The following is a 21,426-nucleotide window of genomic DNA, read 5'->3' as shown; positions in this document are numbered from 1 at the left end:
TTTGTAGAATGGAATTTAATGAACCATGCCCTTGATTCAACTTCGCCACTGGCAGGGTTTGAATCCGCCATCTCCTCAACCTCCGCTGCAAGTAACAATGCCCTAACTCACTCAGCCAGTAATTACAAAGGCGGAGCATGCCAACAGGAGACCTTTTGGTCCATATCTAGGTAAAGTAAGCTTCCCATTCAGCTACCTTTCTTAAATCTCTTTTACCTTTATGATTCCACATCTTCAAGGTAATACCATTCCCAAGGATAGAAGGACTGGCTATCGCCAACAAAGATATTGAAATTGCCACGCAGCTCAAGCATGAACTCAAAGTGAAAATCACAAGAACATTGACCTTCTGTGTGCATAAACTCAAGATATTTTCATACCTTCATTGCAGGACATTACAATGATTAATACATCTTAATAAAAGAGAACATTTTATTCCAACCACTTCACAATTCATGCTCTAAAAATTATGGCTTTAAGGAAGGCCATATTTTCCTGAGCCTGAAATATTCAAATTATAATGGCAGTGGCCTAATATACTTGTTACACAATGATCATAAACCAAATGGATTAACAAGAACTAAAATGTACATCTGTGAACTAAGCTTTACACCATAATGAAGTGACCACAGAAGTCAGTTGAATTAGCTACAACACCTAAGAATATTGTTGCACCAGAAAAGTAAATATTCTGGAAAATTCACAATATTAATAATCACTTTTGCAATTAAAAATTTACATACACCTTGAGAAACAATTTTTCAGCTACAGCAAACCCTCATCTAAAATATTTCATCTCATACAGTTTCATTATTACATCACAATTATAACGAAGGTAATCAGTTATGCCATAATATGATTCATTAGGGGATGTAGTTTGAGTCCTCCCTGGCATCAAGTTCGTAGTAAGGGCATACCACATTAACTTCCCTGCTTCAAAAAGTCCTCTGAAGTAGGCACTACCTAACCCTCTTTGAAAGTAGTTTCATGATTTGTTATTCCATCATTTGTCTATCAAGAATTTAATGACTACATAAACAATTTTACTGGAATAATATTAACCACTTCCCATTCCAGTCTCATTTTGTGTACTGTTGTCTTCAAGTAGATGTCTTTGTTCCACATCACATTTTGTTGTTGTTGGGATTATCTCCTTACCATATAAAGACCCATGCCAATTCAACAGTCAATAGAAGTTCAAAGTTTCTTTACAGAGGGCCTAAAAATTACTGCTGGCTATTCTGGGGTTGTGGGTTTTATGGATGTATTGTATTGGTATTGTAATACTAATATTTTCAGTAGTAAATGGGCTGTAATATATGGTTGAGTTCTGACCATATTAATATATATTAAGATTGGTTTATATCATACAGCACTAATTTGCTGTTTATATCATACAGCACTAATTTGCTGTAAGTCCTGGGTGTTTTGAATGCAATTACAACATAAGTGAGGACCTACTGTACTTCATACTCCTTTCTCATACATAAATATATCAAAGGCTTCTTCCCTTTGACAAGGGAGGTAGCCAAAGGCATAAATCCACTCCCACCCATTTCATCCCCACATACTCCACTTGCATTCACCATTCCTCCCTCCTTCTTTTCTTGGCTCCTCTCAAAACAGCAAAACATTGCCACTATACAAGGGTATGCAATGAGGTCAGGATTGCTATAGTGAATCAACCAGATGCATCATTATATACTGTAAATTTGTATTGACTATATACATATAATCTTTAAAATGCATTAAAATACTATCCTTATTTCCCTGTAAATACTGTATATATATATATATATATATATATATATATATATATATATATATATATATATATATATATATATATACATATACACATACATATGTATGTACATAATCACTATAAAACTGCCATTCTTATTCAGAGCTTGGGTCATTGATTCCTGATATGGTCCACCATGATTTGATCATTTGTGCTCCTTAGAACTTCATGTGTTGTCATTGTTTCCCAACAGGTGTCGTCACTGTTTCCTTATAGGACACTCTTTCCTACTCTTTCACAGCTACAGCTCCAGCTTCAGCTTCAGCTTCTTTGCCTTTGCTTCGCTCATAGCTGAAAAAGAAATTTATGCTTTAATATCTTTTTTCCTTTTCTTAGCATCACCATCTCAACCATTAACCCTTTCAATACAGTGTCTTACCTCTTTCTGGTTTACAGTAGGTGATACAATGGATATTAAGAACTGGCTTCTGTCCTGCAAGCGGTCTCAAACTATCAAGGCTACTATCAGATCAGGAATTGGCCTACCCAGCCTCATATAATCACCTGTCTTTCACCAGACACATCACCATATTGAAAGAGTTAAGTAGCCAGTACACAATAGGACAATTTTGATTTTGTCACCTATCCTGCACTCAATACAATAAAAACCATACATAATATTTGGATAAACAAGAGGCAGAAAAATGCAATTGCATACTATGACTTTTACATGAAATATATATATATAAAACCTCACCACTTACACTCCCAAACTTACACTCACCCTTCCCTTTCAACTTTGTTTCACTCAAAGCCAACACATCCATCTTTCTTCTCACAAACATACTACCTATCTCTTCCCTTTTACTCTCATCTGTACCACATCCACGCACATTAAAAGACCCAAACCTTAGGGTGCTGGCCCGAGGCCCTCCAGCACCCCTTATGCCTTTCCTTTTCGTTTTAGGAATCTGCCCCTTGGGGAGGTTATCAGGAGTGAAGAGAGGGCGAGGGAGGGAAGGGGTGGCTATTCTAGTAAGTGAGGAGATAGGTAAACGTGTAGTGGAGTGGAAGGAGGTTTCCTCAAGGATAATGTGGATGAAGGTGAAACTGGGAAAGGAGATGTGGGTCTTTGTAAGTGCATATGGGCCTGGCAGTGAGAAGAGCATGGAAGAAAGGGAGGCCTTTTGGATAGATTTAAATGAGTGCATAGAGGGTTTAGGAAGAAATGTCAATGTAATAGTACTGGAAGACCTTAATGCTAGGGTGGGAAATGGTCCAATCGATGGAGTAGTTGGGAAGTGTGGAGTTCCAGGAAAGAATCGTAGTGGAGAGTTGATGGTGGAAATGTGTCTAGAAAGAGAGTTGATGATAGCAAATACAGTGTTTCGGAAGAAAGTCAAGCATAAGTACACATGGGAGAGGGTGGTGGAGGGAAGGGTGGTAGATAGAGCGCTAATGGATTATGTAGTGGTAAATAGGATTATGATAGGAAGAGTTAAGGATGTACATGTGCTAAGGGGAGAGGGTGGGGGAATATCAGATCATTTTTTGGTGGAAGGTAAGTTGAGAGTGGAGGATAGATGGAGAAGGAGGAAAGGGACAAAAGGTAGGGAGGTTCTTAGAGTGAACTCCTTGAATGAAAAGGAAAAGGAGAAGGAGTATGAAAAGAAGCTGAAGGAGGAGTGGGAGGGAGTAAAGGATAGAGCAGAGATGGATGTGGAGGAGGAATGGGGATGGTTCAAGGAGGGAGTCTTAAAGTGTGCAAGGATGGTATGTGGAACAAGAAGGACAGGGGGAAATAGAAGAAAGGGTAGTGAATGGTGGGATGAGGAAACAAAGAAGGTTGTAGAAGAGAAGAAGCAAGCTTTCACAGATTGGTTACAGAAGAGGACAGGGGAGTCATATGAGACGTACAAAGAAAAGAAAAGAGAAGTAAAGCAAAAGGTAAAGGAGGCAAAGAGGAGAGCAGATGTGAAATGGGGTAGGAGTATGACAGAAAATTTTGAAAGTAATAAAAAGATGTTTTGGAAAGAAATTAAGAGAGGAAGAGGAGGCGAATCAAGTAGGGAAGAAAAGGTAAAAGGTACAGATGGAGAGATGATAATGGAAGAGATGGCAGTGAGGGGAAGATGGGCAGAATATTTTAGGGAGTTGCTGAATGTGAAGGAAGATAGGGAAGGAAAGATAGCTGCAGTGGGAAATGCGAAGAAAATGAGAGTGATGAGTGAGGAGAATGGAGGAGAAATAAGGAAGGATGAGGTGAAGGCAGTTGTAAAGATGATGAAAGCAGGTAAGGCACCTGGTCTGGATGGATGTCATGCAGAATGTCTGAAAAAGGGAGGTTCAGTGATGGTGGACTGGTTGGTGAGGTTATTTAATGTTTGCTGGAGAGAGGGTAGAGTACCGGAGGACTGGAGTAGTGCCTGTATAGTTCCTCTTTACAAGGGAAAAGGGGACAAGTGTGAATGTAGTAATTTCAGAGGGATTAGCCTGTTGAGTGTAGTAGGGAAGGCTTATGGGAGGATCTTAATTGAGAGGATTAGGAGAGGAACAGGAGTAATTGGTGAGGAACAGTGTGGATTTAGGACGGGTAGAGGTTGTGTAGATCAGATCTTTGTGGTAAGACAGATATGTGAGAAAGCTATAGGAAAGGGGAAGGATGTTTTTTGGGCTTTTATGGATCTGGAAAAAGCTTATGATAGGGTAGACAGAAAGGCACTGTGGGAGGTTATGCAGATTTATGGGATAGGAGGAAAGCTTTTGGGAGCTGTCAAGAGTTTTTATGAGAGTAGTAGAGCATGTGTTAGGATTAGAAATGGAGAGAGTGAGTGGTTTGAAGTAAAGGTGGGACTTCGTCAAGGATGCGTTATGTCGCCCTGGCTGTTCAACTTATACATGGATGGAGTGGTGCGAGAGGTGAATGCTAGGGTAGTGAGTCAGGGATTGGAGATGGTTAAAGAAAATGGAGAAAAGTGGGAGGTGAGCCAGCTGTTGTTTGCGGACGACACTGCGCTTGTGGCAGGGTCAGAGGAGGGATTGAGGAAGCTGGTGGCAGAGTTTGGGAGAGTATGTGATAGAAGAAAGCTAAAGATAAATGTGGGTAAAAGTAAGGTGATGAGATGTACAAGGGGTGAAAGTGGCAGTAGACTGGAAGTGAACATTAAGGGAGAGCGACTGGAGGAAGTGGATAGTTTTAGATACTTGGGTGCAAGTGTAGCAGGAAAAGGTGGAGTGAAGGTGGAGGTAGAATGTAGATTGAGAGAAGCGAGTAAATGCCTTGGTGGTTTAAAGAGTGTAATGAGGAATAGACATTTGGGAATGGATGCGAAGAGGAGACTATATGAAGGAGTGATTGTGCCAACAGCACTGTATGGGGCAGAAACGTGGAACATAAGAGAAGAAGAGAGAAGGAGTTTGAATGTGTTTGAGATGAGGTGTCTGAGAAGTATGGTGGGGGTTACTAGGCTGGATAGAGTGAGAAATGAGGAGGTGAGGAGGAGAACAGGGGTAAAAAAGGATTTGGGAGATAGGGTTGATGAAAGAATATTAGGATGGTTTGGACACATGGAAAGAATGAGTGAAGAAAGACTAGTAAAAGAGGTATGGAAGGCAGATGTGGAGGGAGTGAACATGAGGGGACGTCCTAGGATGAGGTGGATGGATGGGGTGAAGGGGGCTTTGGGGAAGAGGGGAATGTCTGTTGTGGAAGGAAGGGAGAGGACGGAAGACAGAGGTGAGTGGAGAATGGTTGTATATGGATGATGTTGTGACTGCATGAGGAGGAATGGGCGGGGGGGGGTGGGGTAGTATGTGTGAGTAAATTTTGACGCAGCCCGAAGGGATTTCTCCCCGTCCTCGCCTTATATGCAAAGGGGGACGGAGAGGGGGGGTCGCCGATTAAATGAAGCGGCCTTGCTGTGGATGTGCTGTGTCTTGCGACACTGCTTCTGACCCAGGGCGGTGGGCAGGGTGCAGGGATGACCCGTCATCCAGGAGGTGCTCAGATGAGAGGAAGGGTGGGAGGGGTGTGGAGGGTATTTAGGGATGAAATGGGTGGGAGTGTTTTTATGCCTTTCCCTTTTTGGCTACCTCCCTTGGAAGGGGGAAAAAGCCTTGGTATATGTATGTATGTATGTATATATATATATATATATTTTTTTATAAGGGAGTTATTTTTTACAAGATCAACTATTACACAAGTATGTATTGTACATTATCTTGCATTTCTAAAATATAATTAAATACTTACTTGATAATACGAGTCAACTGGTAGATGCCAGTGCAGGCCACAAAGATATTGACACTAAAGAGATTCCAATTCCTGGGATGTATCACCAAGGAGTACCTTTGGAAGACCAAAATAATTCATTAATTGGCATTTTGAGAATGATACTGAACATCACTGAAATTACTGTAGGAATTTCTGATGATAGTCACATACATTCAGCCCTCCATTTAATGGATTATGGAGGCAACAAAATCCAGTGACTCTGAATAAATTTCTGAACCCCTCACAATACAATCACTGTATATCAAGAACTCATTTTCACAATCTCTGGTAAGTTTGATATTAAACTGAACAAATATGTTGAACTTATTATATCTATCAGACAGATCCCCCTCCTTTTTTGTCCATTAAATTAAGGAATGGACGTAACAAAATAGTTCATGCCTACAATTGTCAATGGAAAAGGAAAAACACATAGAAATAAAAAAATAAATAAATAAATAAATATATAAAAAATAATAATAATTTTCTAATAAAGGAGCAGCTTGGGGGCATATCAAACCAGAGGTGGAGTCATACAGGTAGTGAAGGTGAGATTTAAGGAGAGTTGCTGTTGTCATTCCCTAGACTGTCTGGCTGAGCAGTCCCACCTCCCTGTACAATGCAATCCTCCATAATGAGTTGTATAGTATGGAGTGAAGTGCATCCTGGACAGTTATCTGTAATGTGGTCATCTAGCCTCTTCTGGTAACTCAGAAGGGCTGGATGGTCCACACACTGCAGTCTGGTCAAGAGGACTCCTGGGGGAAAAGGGATTCTGAGGGATGGATACCAGGGGGTCTGGCATGTAGCAATATATTGACCTTCAGTTTGTTGATGGAACAGTGAGCAATATGATTAAGAATATACTTCTGGAGGCTAGTGTTTGGTAGTTGTGTAGGAAAAAAAAAAAAAAAAAAATTGTGTGTGATATAGATATTTGGGTGTTGTTTTGATTTTTCTTGTCATGTGTGGGTGTTCTGCTATGTAGTGTAGATGGTGTATTGTGTTTGTGGAGGCTGCAGCAGGTGTATGTATCCCTCTCGTGTCACGATGATCCTCGACTTTGAGGACTTTTGTTTCACGGCGTCTGTAGGTGTTGTATTAGTGCAGCCTGTAATTGTCTTTTGAGGGTGCAGGGGCTCGCTGGCTGAGTAGGTTTGAGTATTGTTACTTGCAGTGAGTTGGACCAAGGGCATAGTTCATGAAATTCAATGCTACAAAGTCCTCTTAATAGGACACTGTCCTACCATCCTAATAGGGGGAGTTCATGACGTTAAACTGAATCAATTACTCGATCAATCTCACAGACAATACAAGTAAAAAGTAACCAGTATTCTTTATTGAGAGAAAATTAATCTCTTATCGTAAAGGAATGTTATATTAAGTTTCTTACACTATGCCAACAGTGTAACTGGAACAAGACACTCAAACATGAAAAAAGATATGTGTGGTACGGACCACACATCAGTTCAAGATACCTACAGTGGAAAAAAAAAAAAAAAAAAAAAGCAGATAGAAAAAAATAAAATGAATGAATGAAATAAAATAGATTGAAAAAAGTCATTGCAAACAAGCCAAAAAGGAATTATGTACCTGCTAATGACAAAAATATTCAGTATTTTCATGGCAACTACCAGTTTCTATCCTTGGAAATAAGACCACACCAGAGGTGGTGTCAAAAAGGTGGTAAAGGAGAGATTTAAGGTGGGCAACAGAAAGTAGGGATAGAAGTTCAAAGTAATCATTATTCTTTTTTGAGTAGAGAGTACTCTAAGTATAAAGAAATGTTGCAAGACTGGTCCACAGGGATATCACTAGTCACCAAAAGATTGGCAATGTAAAATTTTGGCAGCCAATATCCCATATGGAGCTTATAAAAAAAAAAAAAAAAAAAAAAAAAAAAAAAAAAAAAAAAAAAAAAAAAAAAAAAAAAAAAAAAAAAAAAAACATATACCAATCTTTCTCATTCTATTTTCATCGTAATAATAGGTTAGATACGATGAGAGAGAGAGAGAGAGAGTGGAGAGGGAGATAAGGAGAGAGACAGCATGTGTATGCGTGTATCTGTATGAGATGGACCACATGCCAGGATGAGATCACAAATAGATCAAGCAATGCTTTTTCCCAATGTCACCTGAAATTATTTATTTGCAATATATGTCACCTTTATTTTTATTTTGAATGCTGTGAACATATTATATTCAACTTTGGTTGTTCTCCCCTGCAGCATGCAAGACATGTCTTGCTGCACTGTGGCAGGGACCAAGGAAACCTTCATCCCCTCAGGTGCTGAGTTGGGAGGGCTGGTGTGAGTGGGGCAGGGAGAGTGGAGGAGGAAAAAGAGTGCATAGAACTGCAGGAGGAGGAGGAGGAAGTAGTGAGGGAATGAGGTAGAAGGAGGAGGTAGGAGTGAGAGAAGGGGGGGAGGAGGAGGAGGAGGAGGAGGAGGAGGAGGAGGAGGAGGAGGAGGAGGAGGAGGAGGAGGAGGAGGAGGAGGAGGAGGAGGAGGAGGGGGAGGAGGAGGGGGATGAGGTGGGAAGGGAGGGGAGAGGAAAAATAGTAGACGAAGAAAAGTGCAAAGAGGTTGAGAGGAAAAACAGGAGATACAGGGAATAAAAAATAAATTGTGTGTATGTGTATGATTCACCATGGTCTTGGATCATGTGTTGGACTCGTGATCGACAGCTATTTCCCTCCCAGAAGAGAGCTCAGAGCTCATAATGACCAATCTATGGGTAATGCAGTGACCTTACACGCACACACACACCCAATTCCCCACCCACAAGAGTTGGAGTAACGACTTGAAGCGCAGTGATGCTGAAATTATTTCAGCCCTGGACGAGATTCAAACACGGACCACCACTGTGGCAGCCGGGAAATCTACCACCGCGCCATTGAGTGTGAGTGAGTGTAAGTGTGGATGATGCTTTCAAACAAGTGTGGGTGAGCTATTTTAGCAAATGGCAAGAGATGGAAAAAAAAAAAAAAGTGGGTGGGTAGCAGAGGGGAGGGTTGGCAGTAAGACAGAAAGAGGCCTCTGATGGAGCAATGTCAGATAAATTGTGGAATAAGGCAGGTATAATATAATATCTGTGTTAGGTGGTATACAGTAAGTGGTACAGGGGGGGGGGACTGGTGGTAACAATATTAGGTGTTAATTTGGAAGAAGGAAGGTGCTAGGGTGGCAAAGAGCATGCGAGGGAGATCCTTCGATGGTTATGGGTGGTTACTTTTATAAGGGCTACAAAGTATGATGCTGGGGGTTAGCAAGCAGAATTAGTATAAAGCAAGAGTGGAGTGGTGGAAGATAGAGGTGGAAGAGAGTCAAGTTATTTTGGGATGAAAATGTGCTGAGTAAAGATGACACCTGACAAGGAAGAAATAGGATGCCAACTTGGCTGCCAAAACTGCCTTAGGTGGAAGTGGTAAATACAAACACACCATGTACACACACACACACACACACACACACACGTATGTACAGTACATGTGATTCACCATGGTCTTGGATCATGTGTTGGACTCGTGACTGACAGCTATTTCCCTCCCAGAAGAGAGCTCAGAGCTCATATATGAGTGATCTATGGGTAATGCTGTGGCCTTACATGCACACACCCACACCCAACTCCCTGGTTATGGTAGACTCTGTTGTACATAATCATATATGCCACACTATATATTCTCTATAAGGAATTTGTGGGAAAACCCAATTCCACCTATGGCATTCTTAGGGAGACAGAACTGCTTAGCCAGTCTAGGGAATGACAACAACAACAACATGGAAGGAAGAAAGTACAAAAGGGAGAGAGAAGAAGAAGAAAAAGCAACAGTGGCGTGATGGAAGGTAGAGGCCGTAAGGACCAAGCAATCTTTCAGCCCTCAGGTGCAGAGTTGGGAGGGCTGGTGTGAGTGGGGCAGGGAGAGGGAGGAGGAAAAAGAGTGCATAACACTGCAGGAGGAGGAGGAGTAAGTAGTGAGGGAATTAGGTAGGAGATAAAGGGGAGGAGGATGAGGAGAGGAGGGAGGAGGAGAGAGAGGAAAGGAAGGGGAGGAGGAGAGAGAGGAAAGGAAGGGGAGGAGGAGGAGGAGGAGGAGGAGGAGGAGGAGGAGGAGGAGGAGGAGGGGGAAGAGGAGGAGGAGGGGGAGGAGGGGGAAGAGGAGGAGGGGGAAGAGGAGGAGGGGGACAAGGGGTGGAAGGGAAGAGAGAGGGATAGTACAGGAGGAAGAGGAAGAAATGTGCAGAGGTTGAGAAGAAAAGCTGGAGATATATGAAAAAAAAAAGTGTGTGTGTATGTCTGTATATTTATCTAACTGTAGTATACAGGAGAGGAGCAACATCCATTGGGTCCCGTCTCCTACTCTCCAATACAGGCACACCTCAGCTTACTTCGTTTTCGAAGATACGTCGGTTTTCAAAAATAATATATGGAAAAATAAAATTCAAGTTGTCGTTTTACTTGACATTACGTTGGTCAGCCAATAATAATGGAATCCCATATACACCAAAAAACATTTTAAGTACATAAATTCATGTTACATAAAATAAGAATAAAAGCATGTAAAATGATATTAAGTTTCAGTTACTGAAACTTAATATCATTTTACATGCTTTTATTCTAAAATACATACCATAAAGCAGTATGGCCTAATTCACTAGAACATAAAATCAACTGATTTTCTTATTTGTCAGGGCAATAGTAGTTCTAATACTGTATCTACCGTTAAGCGGTGTCTCAAATCCCACAATTGTTTTGGATTATGATCTGTTTACTGAAGTTTTGTAGATTTTCTTATTAGCATTCATTTGCAACTGTAATATTTGCCCCCATGCCCCCTAAGAAAAGTCCTAGTGAAATTGCTAAGCGTCATGATATTTCGCTGGAGGATAAAATGGCGATGATAAAACATCTACATTTTAAACATCAACATACTGTATGTACTGCATTGGTAAATTAAAAATACTTTATTTTATTTTTCACTTATTACTCAAAATAGTTTTTATTTATTTGTTTTGTTTTGTTTTACCATATGTTATTGACAATGCATTCATAAAGTACAGCACAGGGAAATAGCTTTTAGCAATGTAAACATCACCAAATTGCACACATTGGTAAAGTAAGTACAGGTACTTTTTTTTATTTTTTTATACTTAATTACAAAATAATAAATACACGTTTTGTTTGGAAACTTAAAATAGGTTTTTATTAATCTGCATTCATAAGTAAAATACAGTACTGGGGAATGGCTATTAGCAGTTTAGCCTAGGCTACACCAGGCCTACCTAGCCTACATATAAGCAAATTCAACTTACGTCGTTTTTCAACTTACGTCGTGTCTCCTGGAACCAATTAACGACTTAAGGTGAGGTGTACCTGTATATCATACCTAGCCTCTGTGTATTTACCTAGTTGTATCTTACGGGAAGGGGAGCTATGCTCGTGGTGTCCCGTCTTTGTATCTCGCAGTGTCTAGCATGCTCTTAAATTCATGTTTAGTTTTTGCACACACTACTGCTTTATCCAGTTTGTTCCAGATATCCACCACTCTGTGTGGAAAACTGTTTTTTCCCAGGTGTGTGTGTGTTCATACACACATATACTTTTGCATCTATTACTTTACCATTACCAAATGATGGCCTTAAAACTGTATTTATGAAGGAAAGGGGCAATTACCTTCTTTTACTCATCAAAAAGGTACCAATGACAAGTATCTTGTGGTGGTTTTGCATGAAGGACATCAGGAAGAATAATTTACCTGCTGCCCATTTTCAAATCTTGTCACTCTCACCTCCCTCTAGAGGTGTAGCACCAAGGGGCCGACACTAAATACAGTAACATAATGAAAACATTAAATCACTCACCTTGACCAGATTGACCCAGTGGCAGCAAGTGCAGAAGACTGAGAAAAGGAAAGCTTCTCAGCTGGGCGAGCCAAATCTCCTAAGCCAGCAATAACTAGACCCTGTCAAAGTGAATGACACGACTTTTGAAATTATGAGCCTAATAATATAATTTAGGCCTTCAACTAAGTGCTGTATTCAACAAAATTTGTTCTGCCAAATTCTGACACAAAATTAATCCATTCACTTGAAGCACTGGCCCCATGAAATGGGTGTCTTCATTATGCATGACCCCTCAGTATTATCCAGGGACAGAGTAACCTCCACCTTCAAGGAGCTGGGATGGGAGAGGTGGTGAATGGATTTCTACTGACTGTGGTGCATGCTCTGACTCAGCCAGTCTTCAGTATAATGTCACTTATTGCAAATACTGTGCCTTCTGTAGAATAAATACATATGGCTTTGCTCAGAACAAGAACATGAATACAGTACCAGACTGAAGGAGTCACATGCTCATATATGTGTAGAACACCAAATTAAAAAAAAAAAAAAAAAAAAAAAAAAAAATCAATAACTCACCCATTTAAAGCATGGTGCCCAGAAGAATACAGTTTTAGGACCTGCAAAAAAAAAAACTAATGTTAATATTCAAATTCATGGAAATGTGTACAAGATGATAAGGGCATAAGTTTAAGTATAACAGTTATACATTTATTACACTCAAAAATCCATATTTTTGAATGATGTCATGTTCAAAAATCAAGTTGCTGGTCACTTTAAAGTATTTTATTCTCACTAAAGCTTGGTGAATACTATGCTTATGAAGGTCTTACCAAACATTATATATATATCTTATTTTAACTTCCTGCACAAACAATTAAATCTTTATAATCATTACTAATTATGCTAACCACTTCAGAAAGAGGGGATTCAAATGTTATTTGGCTCTAACAAACACCAGATGTTAATCAGATGTGAGACTGGGGATAAGTTGTTGAAAGTGTTCTATGAATTTGATTAACATCTATAACATGAAGAAACTTCTAGCATTATTCTTTCGATAATTACGATCATTACAAAACAACCCCAAGGTGATAGAGGTTGTGGTCAACCTCAACACCTTTCGAGCCATGAGGTATCATTCCTTTCATTCCACCTGCAACAGGCTATGCTATTAATTTCTGTGACAACTCCTTAGTACCAAAGACATTTAAATAATAATATGTGGTGCCATGCTAAGTTCAGTACACTTCAAATTTCAGAAAATCAGTTACATACTTCATCTTCATTGTCTTTAGTATTTTTTTCTTGAAGGACTTATTTCAAACATCAAATTGACAAAAATACTTAATAGTGAAAATAATTCCTAAGTTAATAAATTAATAAAAATTTATACTCCACTTCTTTTTTATTTCTGGACATTTAGTTTTAATTTTTTCCATGATTGTAAGTTGTCAATTTTTCTAAGTTATCATAAATAAAAATAATTGGATACAAATACAGTAATAAGAGTAATATTTAACCTTCCAAATAATACAACCAATTTATCACTTCCCCAAGTATACCATTTTTTTCCATTACAGCCCCCAGCTCCAATCCCCTGCAGAGTAGGGAGAGCAAAGAATATATTAATCCTTTGCCACAATAACAAGGGTTTAGGTATGTTAGATTAGGGTGGGTTAAGTTAATTTGTATCTTTAACTCCACAAATTATGAAAAAATGGTGCATTCTTGGTTGAGTAATGTATCAATGTTATCATTTTGTGTTGGCCATCATTTATTCATCATATGGTGATATATAACCAGCTCACTATTTTCACCCTGAAGCAGTTACAGAGCATATCAAGTAATCTTTGGTAGTATTATCACTATTTGTTCATATGGGCACAGATATCCTGGAGGTACAATCCGCAAACATGATTTCCTTTCCTACCCTCTGGTACTAAACAAGGCAAAATGATTTATTCTGCAAAAACAATGTTAGAGAAACCCTTCTTTTATTACGCCCATATAAGTTCAGAAAAACATGTTTATTTTTGAAAATTACGATACAAATGGTCCTCAACATTTACTGTATTGTCTATCAACTATGACAAGACATTAGTTTTTCTGGATGTACCAGAATGAGGGTTGAATGTTCAATTACAGCTAGAAATATAATTAATTATACTACCATCACTGAGGCTATTCTACAGGAAAATTCACCAGAAATAAAAGCAATATATAATTTTTTTGGGTCAAAACCATAGCCATTTGTGACACATGCCAAATTGTAAAATTTCAACGAATATTTGTCAAAGCCTATCCTAACTTACACCTAAGCCTGACAGAACAGAATACTATCTGGATTTGGTTCCATTCTTATTCTAGTATCAGACAAACACATTTTGCCCATTTTTTCAATAAGATTCCAGAATCTCATGGGTCAAGGTAAACACCCCAGAAACCCGGTTTCTACTGGTGGTGGACTAGAAATCTCCAAGAAACCTCTCAATCCTTATTGATTGGCACAGAAACCCATAGCATAGAATAAACAAATATTTAGTCTAATTAACTGTGGTGGAATTTTGTTGAAATATTTTGACCAGTAAATATTTTTGAGAAATGTATTTACCAATTAGTTATTAGATTATAAAAATATAAGTAAGTTAAAGTTAGGTTAGATTACATATGATTATGGTAGGCAAATTAATCTTTAATAAGGATTTGTTAGATCTGAATATTTCCTCACATTGCATTAACTACTAATTGTATGAGAAAATAATAAATACTTTGATGTCATTAATAACAAAAATAATAACTATATATTTAACATATGAACGTAACTCATAAGCACAATTTACCTGCTTCATGATTCCAAAATGGATGAAAACGTGCCGGAACCAATTTATCGGCTTTTCTTATTAGAGAACGATATAAAAGAGCCATCTCTGATCTATTAATGCCACACTACTAAGTAGTTTGTCTCAAGGCCACTGCCGGGATACACCACGGTCTCAGGAATCTGTTCCTGCTGATCTCACAGCTGATTGGCAACAACTTGTTTTTGTTGTTGTCTTTTGTCATTTGTTTCTACGTGAACTTTTGGACAGTAATAGCAATACCATGCATTTGTATAAAAACGCCAATTCGCTTGACTTTTAATTTCTAACCTTTCCTTCAGACCATAACCATACGATAAGAAAAGTATGATTAAATGAACAGATGACGTTTTTGTATGTGGACAGGTCCCAGGAAGTTAATTAAAATTATGCCCACCGTTCTGGCAACACTTCCTCTGTCCATGAATGACTTATAATGTTCACTGCATGCGTTTGAATATCGAGGAACTATTATGCCAAATAGACCGAGGAAATATATTTCAGGTTGCAGTGAAGTGATAATCTGAATAAACAGTTTTCTCTTTTGGAAATGTGAAGTATGAAAATGTCCAATAACACCAGCTAACAAAATTTCGGATTTGTCTTCTCCTTGGCCCAAACCCTAAATCTCCAGTTATTTCCATATAAATAAAATAGAAAAAAAATATCCTAAAACTTTGCTTTTGTGGTTAGAACAATGAATTTACATTTTTGCTTTAATATTCCATTATAGTGCGGGTTACTAAATGAAAACCAATAAAAACAATAATTGGTTTTCATGACAGGGTAGGTTAGAATAGGATATTACTTATCTAATTGTTTTTTAAATGTTAAATAAGCTAAAACAGGAAAGAATATAAAGTGTTCTAAAGATTTTAATTAATAAGATAATTCTTAAACTGACCAGATCTAGCAAGGAATCTCTCATATTAAGAATTTGCTTATATTTCAGAAATCTTAAATGTTCCAGAATGTTATACAATTTTTCAGAAGTTTCTAGAACACTTTAGAAAATTCTATTCCATGTAGACTTTTCCAGAACATTCTAGAAATGCCACCAAGAGGCTGCACTCATTCTCCAGATGTATTCTGCTACAAATGTGGTAAATTCGTCAAAAGCAAAGAAGTTCTCTGTGACAGCATCTGGAAAATCGTGTAAAGCTCACAAAGCTTATCTTTGTATGCCAGTTGGTGACCAAGACAAGACCTGGACACTGTTAGGCCTGTCGGATGGTCGCCGACAGGCCAAACGGCCTACCGGAAAATGGGTGAAAAGGTGAGAAGCAGCGTAAGGGAACACTGGAAGGAAATATGGCTGTTATTTTTTCGAGAGTAAAATCCAGTTAACGATTACAGTAAAAATAAAACCAGTTTAACAGAAACTTGTAACTTTTTTTTTTTTTTTTTTTTTTTTTTTTTTACAGGATGGTATAGAGGTGGGAAACAAAGCCATGAAATTTACTATTCCTAGAATATGGCGTGAACCTACCGGTCACTCAACTGACTGCATTTTCTGCATGGTGGATCCTTCCAAATGCCAACCTGGAAAAAAAAATGCAACTGCTCTCTATCCAGACATTCCATCTTCCATTGCATCAGTACCACAGAGTGCTAATCTTCCTTCACCAGCTCCTCCAGAAAGAACTCAGTTATCAGAAGAAAGCAGCAAGTCAGAAGATGAGTTAAACAGAGAAGAGGATTGTAACATCAACAGATACAGTTGTAGTTGGGAGGAATCCTTACTAATCAAACCAAAGAGACTTCAATGACCTCATCAGAGATCTTGATTTGGCAGTCAAATGTTGAGCTTTTGACTTCAAGGCTGAAGGAATGGGATTTACTTGATGGCAGTGTGCAAGTGACCAGCCAAAGAAAACGTCACAGTGGTTTCTCCAGCTTCTTTGCAAAGGAGGACAGGCTATGCTATTGCAATGATGTATCAGGCTTGTTTGATGCTGTTGGATTTGATCGCAATGCAAATAAATGGAGAGTTTTCATTGACAGCTCCTTCTGAAAGCTGTCCTTCTGCACAGTAGAAAATATATCCATCTCTACCTCTTGCTCATTCTCTGCATCTTAAGGAGGACTACAGTAGTGTAAAGCTTCTTCTTCTGGAAGCTTTGAACTACAACAAGTATGGCTTGGAAATTATTGGAGACTTCAAGATGGTGGTTTTCTTGATGAGACTTTCTTTGCCTATGGGACTGGCCTCCAAAGACTAAGACTACAGTGGGAGCACACAATATCAAACATAAGCTATTGGTGAATCCTCAAGCGGTTTTGTTTCCTCAACTACACATCAAACTGGGTCTCATGAAACAGTTTGTTATAGCTCTTGACAAGGAGCCTGCTGCCTTCAAATATTTTCAAGACTACTTTCCTAAGCTTTCAGAGACAAAGGTATCTTCATTGGACCACAAGTAAGGAAAATTATGGAGTGCTAGGAATTTCTACAGTAGCTCAGAGAAAAGGATAAAAAAAGGCTTGGGAGTGTTTCATTGTTGTAGTACATGGCTTTCTTGGCAACAATAAGGCTGATAACTATATGGAATTGGTTGAAGCTTTAGTTAAGAGCTATGGTGAGATAGGCTGCAGAATGTCCTTGAAGGTTCGTATACTAGATGCTCACCTCAACAACTTCAAGGCGAATATGGGAGCATATTCAGAGGAACAAGGGGGCCACTTCCATCAAGAACAAAGATATAAGGGATCCTTCAGTGAAAACATGACGGGAGACTACATTTGGGGACTCATACGTGAAAGTAATTTGTATTCATTCAAGTCAAGAAAAAATTGATAATAAAATGTTGTTTCAGAAGATTAAAATGTATATATATTTGAATTTATGTTTTTCGTTTTCCGTCCAAAATTGGTGAAATTTAGCTATTTGGGGGCAAAAATAATTCTAAAAGCCACAAAAGCAAAGTCTGACAGGAATAATAGACATTTTCTATTGTTTTGCAATGAAAGGAGTTGGATTTTTTTTTTTTTTTTTTTTTTTTTTTTTTTTTTTGTCAATGACAAAAATCGTATTACAGTGTAATCGATGAAGGTGACAAATCTAGACAATGGTGGACAACAAAAGATCTAAACACTGTAATAATAATAATTAAAAAAAAAACAGTAAAATAAAAATATTTTTGTTCCGAACAATGGAAATTTCCGGAATCTATAATCTTAATAAAGAGCTACACTCAGTGTGGATTTTTTTTTTTTTTATTAACTTAAAGGCTACACTTATGCTTTTTATCATTATTATATCTTTACTCAACTCATGTGTTCTAGTTCATGCATGCCCCGTTTTCTCCTGGGTTACAAAATACACCTGTCATTACATACACTATTTGAATCAGTACAGTAAAGCTTGTGGTTGTATTTGCAACGACACAGATTGCATGAGCTACAATAGGTCCATGAAACTGAATGCCAATTTGATTCCTTCAATCATGCATACTGTACTGCTCTTCTGACAAAAATGTATAATGATTAATCGTACTTGGGTAGATATTTTGGTACATACATATACATATACCAAGGCTTTTTCCCCCTTACAAGGGAGGTAGCCAAAAAGGAAAAGGCATAAAATCATTCCCACCCATTCCATCCCTGAATACACTCCACACACCCCTCCACCCTCCCTCTTATCTTAGCACCTCCTGGATGACGGGTCATCCCTGCACCCTGTCCACTGCCCTGGGTCAGAAGCAGTGTCGCAAGACACAGCACATCCACAGCAAGGCCGCTCCATTAAATCGGTGACCCCCCTCTCCGTCCCCCCATGCATAGAAGGAGAAGACGGGGAGAAATCCCTTCGGGCTGCGTTAAAATTTGCTCACACATACTACCTCATCCCCCATCCCCCCGCCCATTCCACCTCATGCATCACAACATCATCCATATACAACCATTCTCCATTCACCTCTGTCTTCTGTCCTCTCCCGTCCTTCTTCAACAGACATTCCCCTCTTCCTCAAAGCCCCCTTCACCCCATCCATCCATCTCATCCTAGGACGTCCCCTCATGTTCACTCCCCCCACATCTGCCTTCCATACTTCTTTTACTAGTCTTTCTTCACTCATTCTTTCCACGTGACCAAACCATCCTAATACTCTTTCATCAACCCTATCTCCCAACTCCCTTTCCACCCCTGTTCTCCTCCTCACCTCCTAATTTCTCACTCTATCTAGCCTAGTAACCCCCATCATACTTCTCAAACACTTCATCTCAAACACATTCAAACTCCTTCTCTCTTCCTCTCTTATGTTCCATGTTTCTGCCCCATACAGTGCTGTTGGCACAATCACTCCTTCATATAGTCTCCTCTTAGCATCCATTCCCAAATGTCTATTCCTCATTACACTCTTCAGTCCACCAAGGCATTTACTCACTTCTCTCAATCTACATTCTACCTCCACCTTCACTCCACCTTTTCCTGCCACATTTGCACCCAAGTATCTAAAACTATCCACTTCCTCCAGTCGCTTTCCCTTAATGCTCACTTCCAGTCTACTGCCACTTTCACCCCTTGTACATCTCATCACCTTACTTTTACCCACATTTATCTTTCTTCTATCACATACTCTCCCAAACTCTGTCACCAGCTTCCTCAATCCCTCCTCCGATCCTGCCACAAGCGCAGTGTCGTCAGCAAACAACAGCTGGCTCACCCCCCACTTTTCTCCATTTTCTTTAACCATCTCCAATCCTTGACCCACTACCCTTGCATTTACCTCTCGCACTACCCCATCCATGTATAAGTTGAACAGCCAGGGCGACATAACGCATCCTTGACGAAGTCCCACCTTTACCTCAAACCACTCACTCTCTCCATTTCTAATCCTGACACAAGCTCTACTACTCTCATAAAAACTCTTGACAGCTCCCAGAAGCTTTCCTCCTATCCCGTATATCTGCATAACCTCCCACAGTGCCTTTCTGTCTACCCTATCGCAAGCCTTTTCCAGATCCATAAAAGCCCAAAAAACATCCTTCCCCTTTCCTATAGCTTTCTCACATATCTGTCTTACCACAAAGATCTGATCTACACAACCTCTACCCGTCTTAAATCCACACTGTTCCTCACCAATTACTCCCTCTGTTCCTCTCCTAATCCTTTGGTGATTTATTAATACACTGTTATCCTTTTTCCATTTATTTTAGTTCCTCTCCAATCTGTAGGCTGTATTGCTACTATCATTTCTTGATTATGTTTAGATACTTTTCTATTAGGAAGTTCCAAAATTAAGAATTCAACACTTGGAAAAAAAAAACGAAATCTTGATAATTCCATGTGCTAGAAGCACTTCTTAATTATGTAACCTATAGCCTACGTTTTGTCCCGAATATTAGAAATTTATAAATTTCGAAGATTTCTAATATCAAGAACTCTAAATCACAGTACATATACTGGTGTTTAGTTTCAAATAGCTTTATATATTTTGTCTGAACAGAACAGTAAATTACATGTGATAACTCACCTGTTATCTTCATTTTTATCTACGATCCCTTTTCATGTCCTTAGTTATTTTCTCTGATAAGAAAACGACCGGCGCCAGTACCGATTAATTACCGTAGGACTCCACTTATCCCTTCCACTAAAAGTGTTCCCATCTCTTCCACTTCATCCCTTCCATGACATTTTTCAATCCACTTCAGTGACTCAGCTCAATGTTTTCACCATTCTCTAATGAATATTTACGGTAGCCTTTCACTCTGTACCTTGTCAAAAGCTTTCTCCAGGTCTAGATAAATGCAATTCACCCAGCCTTCTCTCTCTTACAGGATTTCTGCTGCCTTCATTGCAACTAGATAGATTTGTCATGTATGACCTTTGTTCTTTGAACCCTAATTGTTTTGTGTTACCTTTGTATGTGTTGTCCGTGTGCACATGCTTGTAGGTGTATCTATCTAATAGGTGTACAGGAGACGAGCAAAGCTCGTGTGGTCCTGTCTTTTACTCACCAATTCATGTATATCTATCTTTACCTATCTATCTATCTATATATATATGTATATATATATATATACACATATATACACATATATATACATATATATACATATATATATATATATATATATATATATATATATATATATATTGCAGTAATTCACAAGGCACACGTGAAAATAATATGCAGAAAAAACCACTGGGAAATAAGAAGCTTAGTCCGAACGTTTTCGTCTATTTAAGACATTATCAAGGAATACACAGTTACAGAGACAAAGGTGGATATATATACATAAAGTAAAAGACAAGCTAGGAACATGGGAAGTACACACAAGATGCTTCAAAATCAGGTAGAGCCGATGTTTACATATATGGACGTTTGGTCCATGACGTTACGTCACCCCCGCTTAGTAGCACTTGGAGAAGTTCTTACAATTTTATCAATAACAAAATCATCAAGTTTAAATAATCCTAAACTTAAATTGATATTATGGTCAAAGGTTTGTTTAATATGACTGGATTCGATGATGTTTCTTTCTAATAAGGATCTACAAGAAATTATTACATTCGAATTATCCCAGTCAATAGGATGATTGTGGTCTCTTACTTCCCATGTTCCTAGCTTGTCTTTTACTTTATGTATATATATCCACCTTTGTCTCTGTAACTGTGTATTCCTTGATAATGTCTTGAATATACGAAAACGTTCGGACTAAGCTTCTTATTTCCCAGTGGTTTTTTCTGCATATATATATATGT

General features: G+C 38.7%; 1 protein-coding gene across 1 annotated transcript; it reads right to left on the bottom strand.

Annotated features, from left to right (window-relative positions):
- Positions 1–418: 418 nt before the first annotated feature.
- Positions 419–14,935, bottom strand: LOC143018548 (uncharacterized). The gene is made up of 5 exons (XM_076174003.1): positions 14,700–14,935; positions 12,436–12,476; positions 11,878–11,978; positions 5,997–6,092; positions 419–2,095 (listed from the first exon to the last, which is right to left on the bottom strand). The coding sequence occupies exons 1-5, from the start codon at positions 14,782–14,784 to the stop codon at positions 2,032–2,034; spliced, it is 387 nt and encodes a 128-aa protein (XP_076030118.1). The 5' UTR covers positions 14,785–14,935; the 3' UTR covers positions 419–2,031.
- Between the last annotated feature and the right edge of the window lie 6,491 nt (positions 14,936–21,426).

This window comes from Oratosquilla oratoria, chromosome 35 (assembly GCF_046742065.1).
Source record: "Oratosquilla oratoria isolate Oo_2021 chromosome 35, ASM4674206v1, whole genome shotgun sequence".
Classification (NCBI taxonomy): Eukaryota; Metazoa; Arthropoda; class Malacostraca; order Stomatopoda; family Squillidae; genus Oratosquilla; species Oratosquilla oratoria.
The sequence above is the reverse complement of the archived record's forward strand: the minus strand, read 5'-3'. Positions and strand labels throughout refer to the sequence as shown.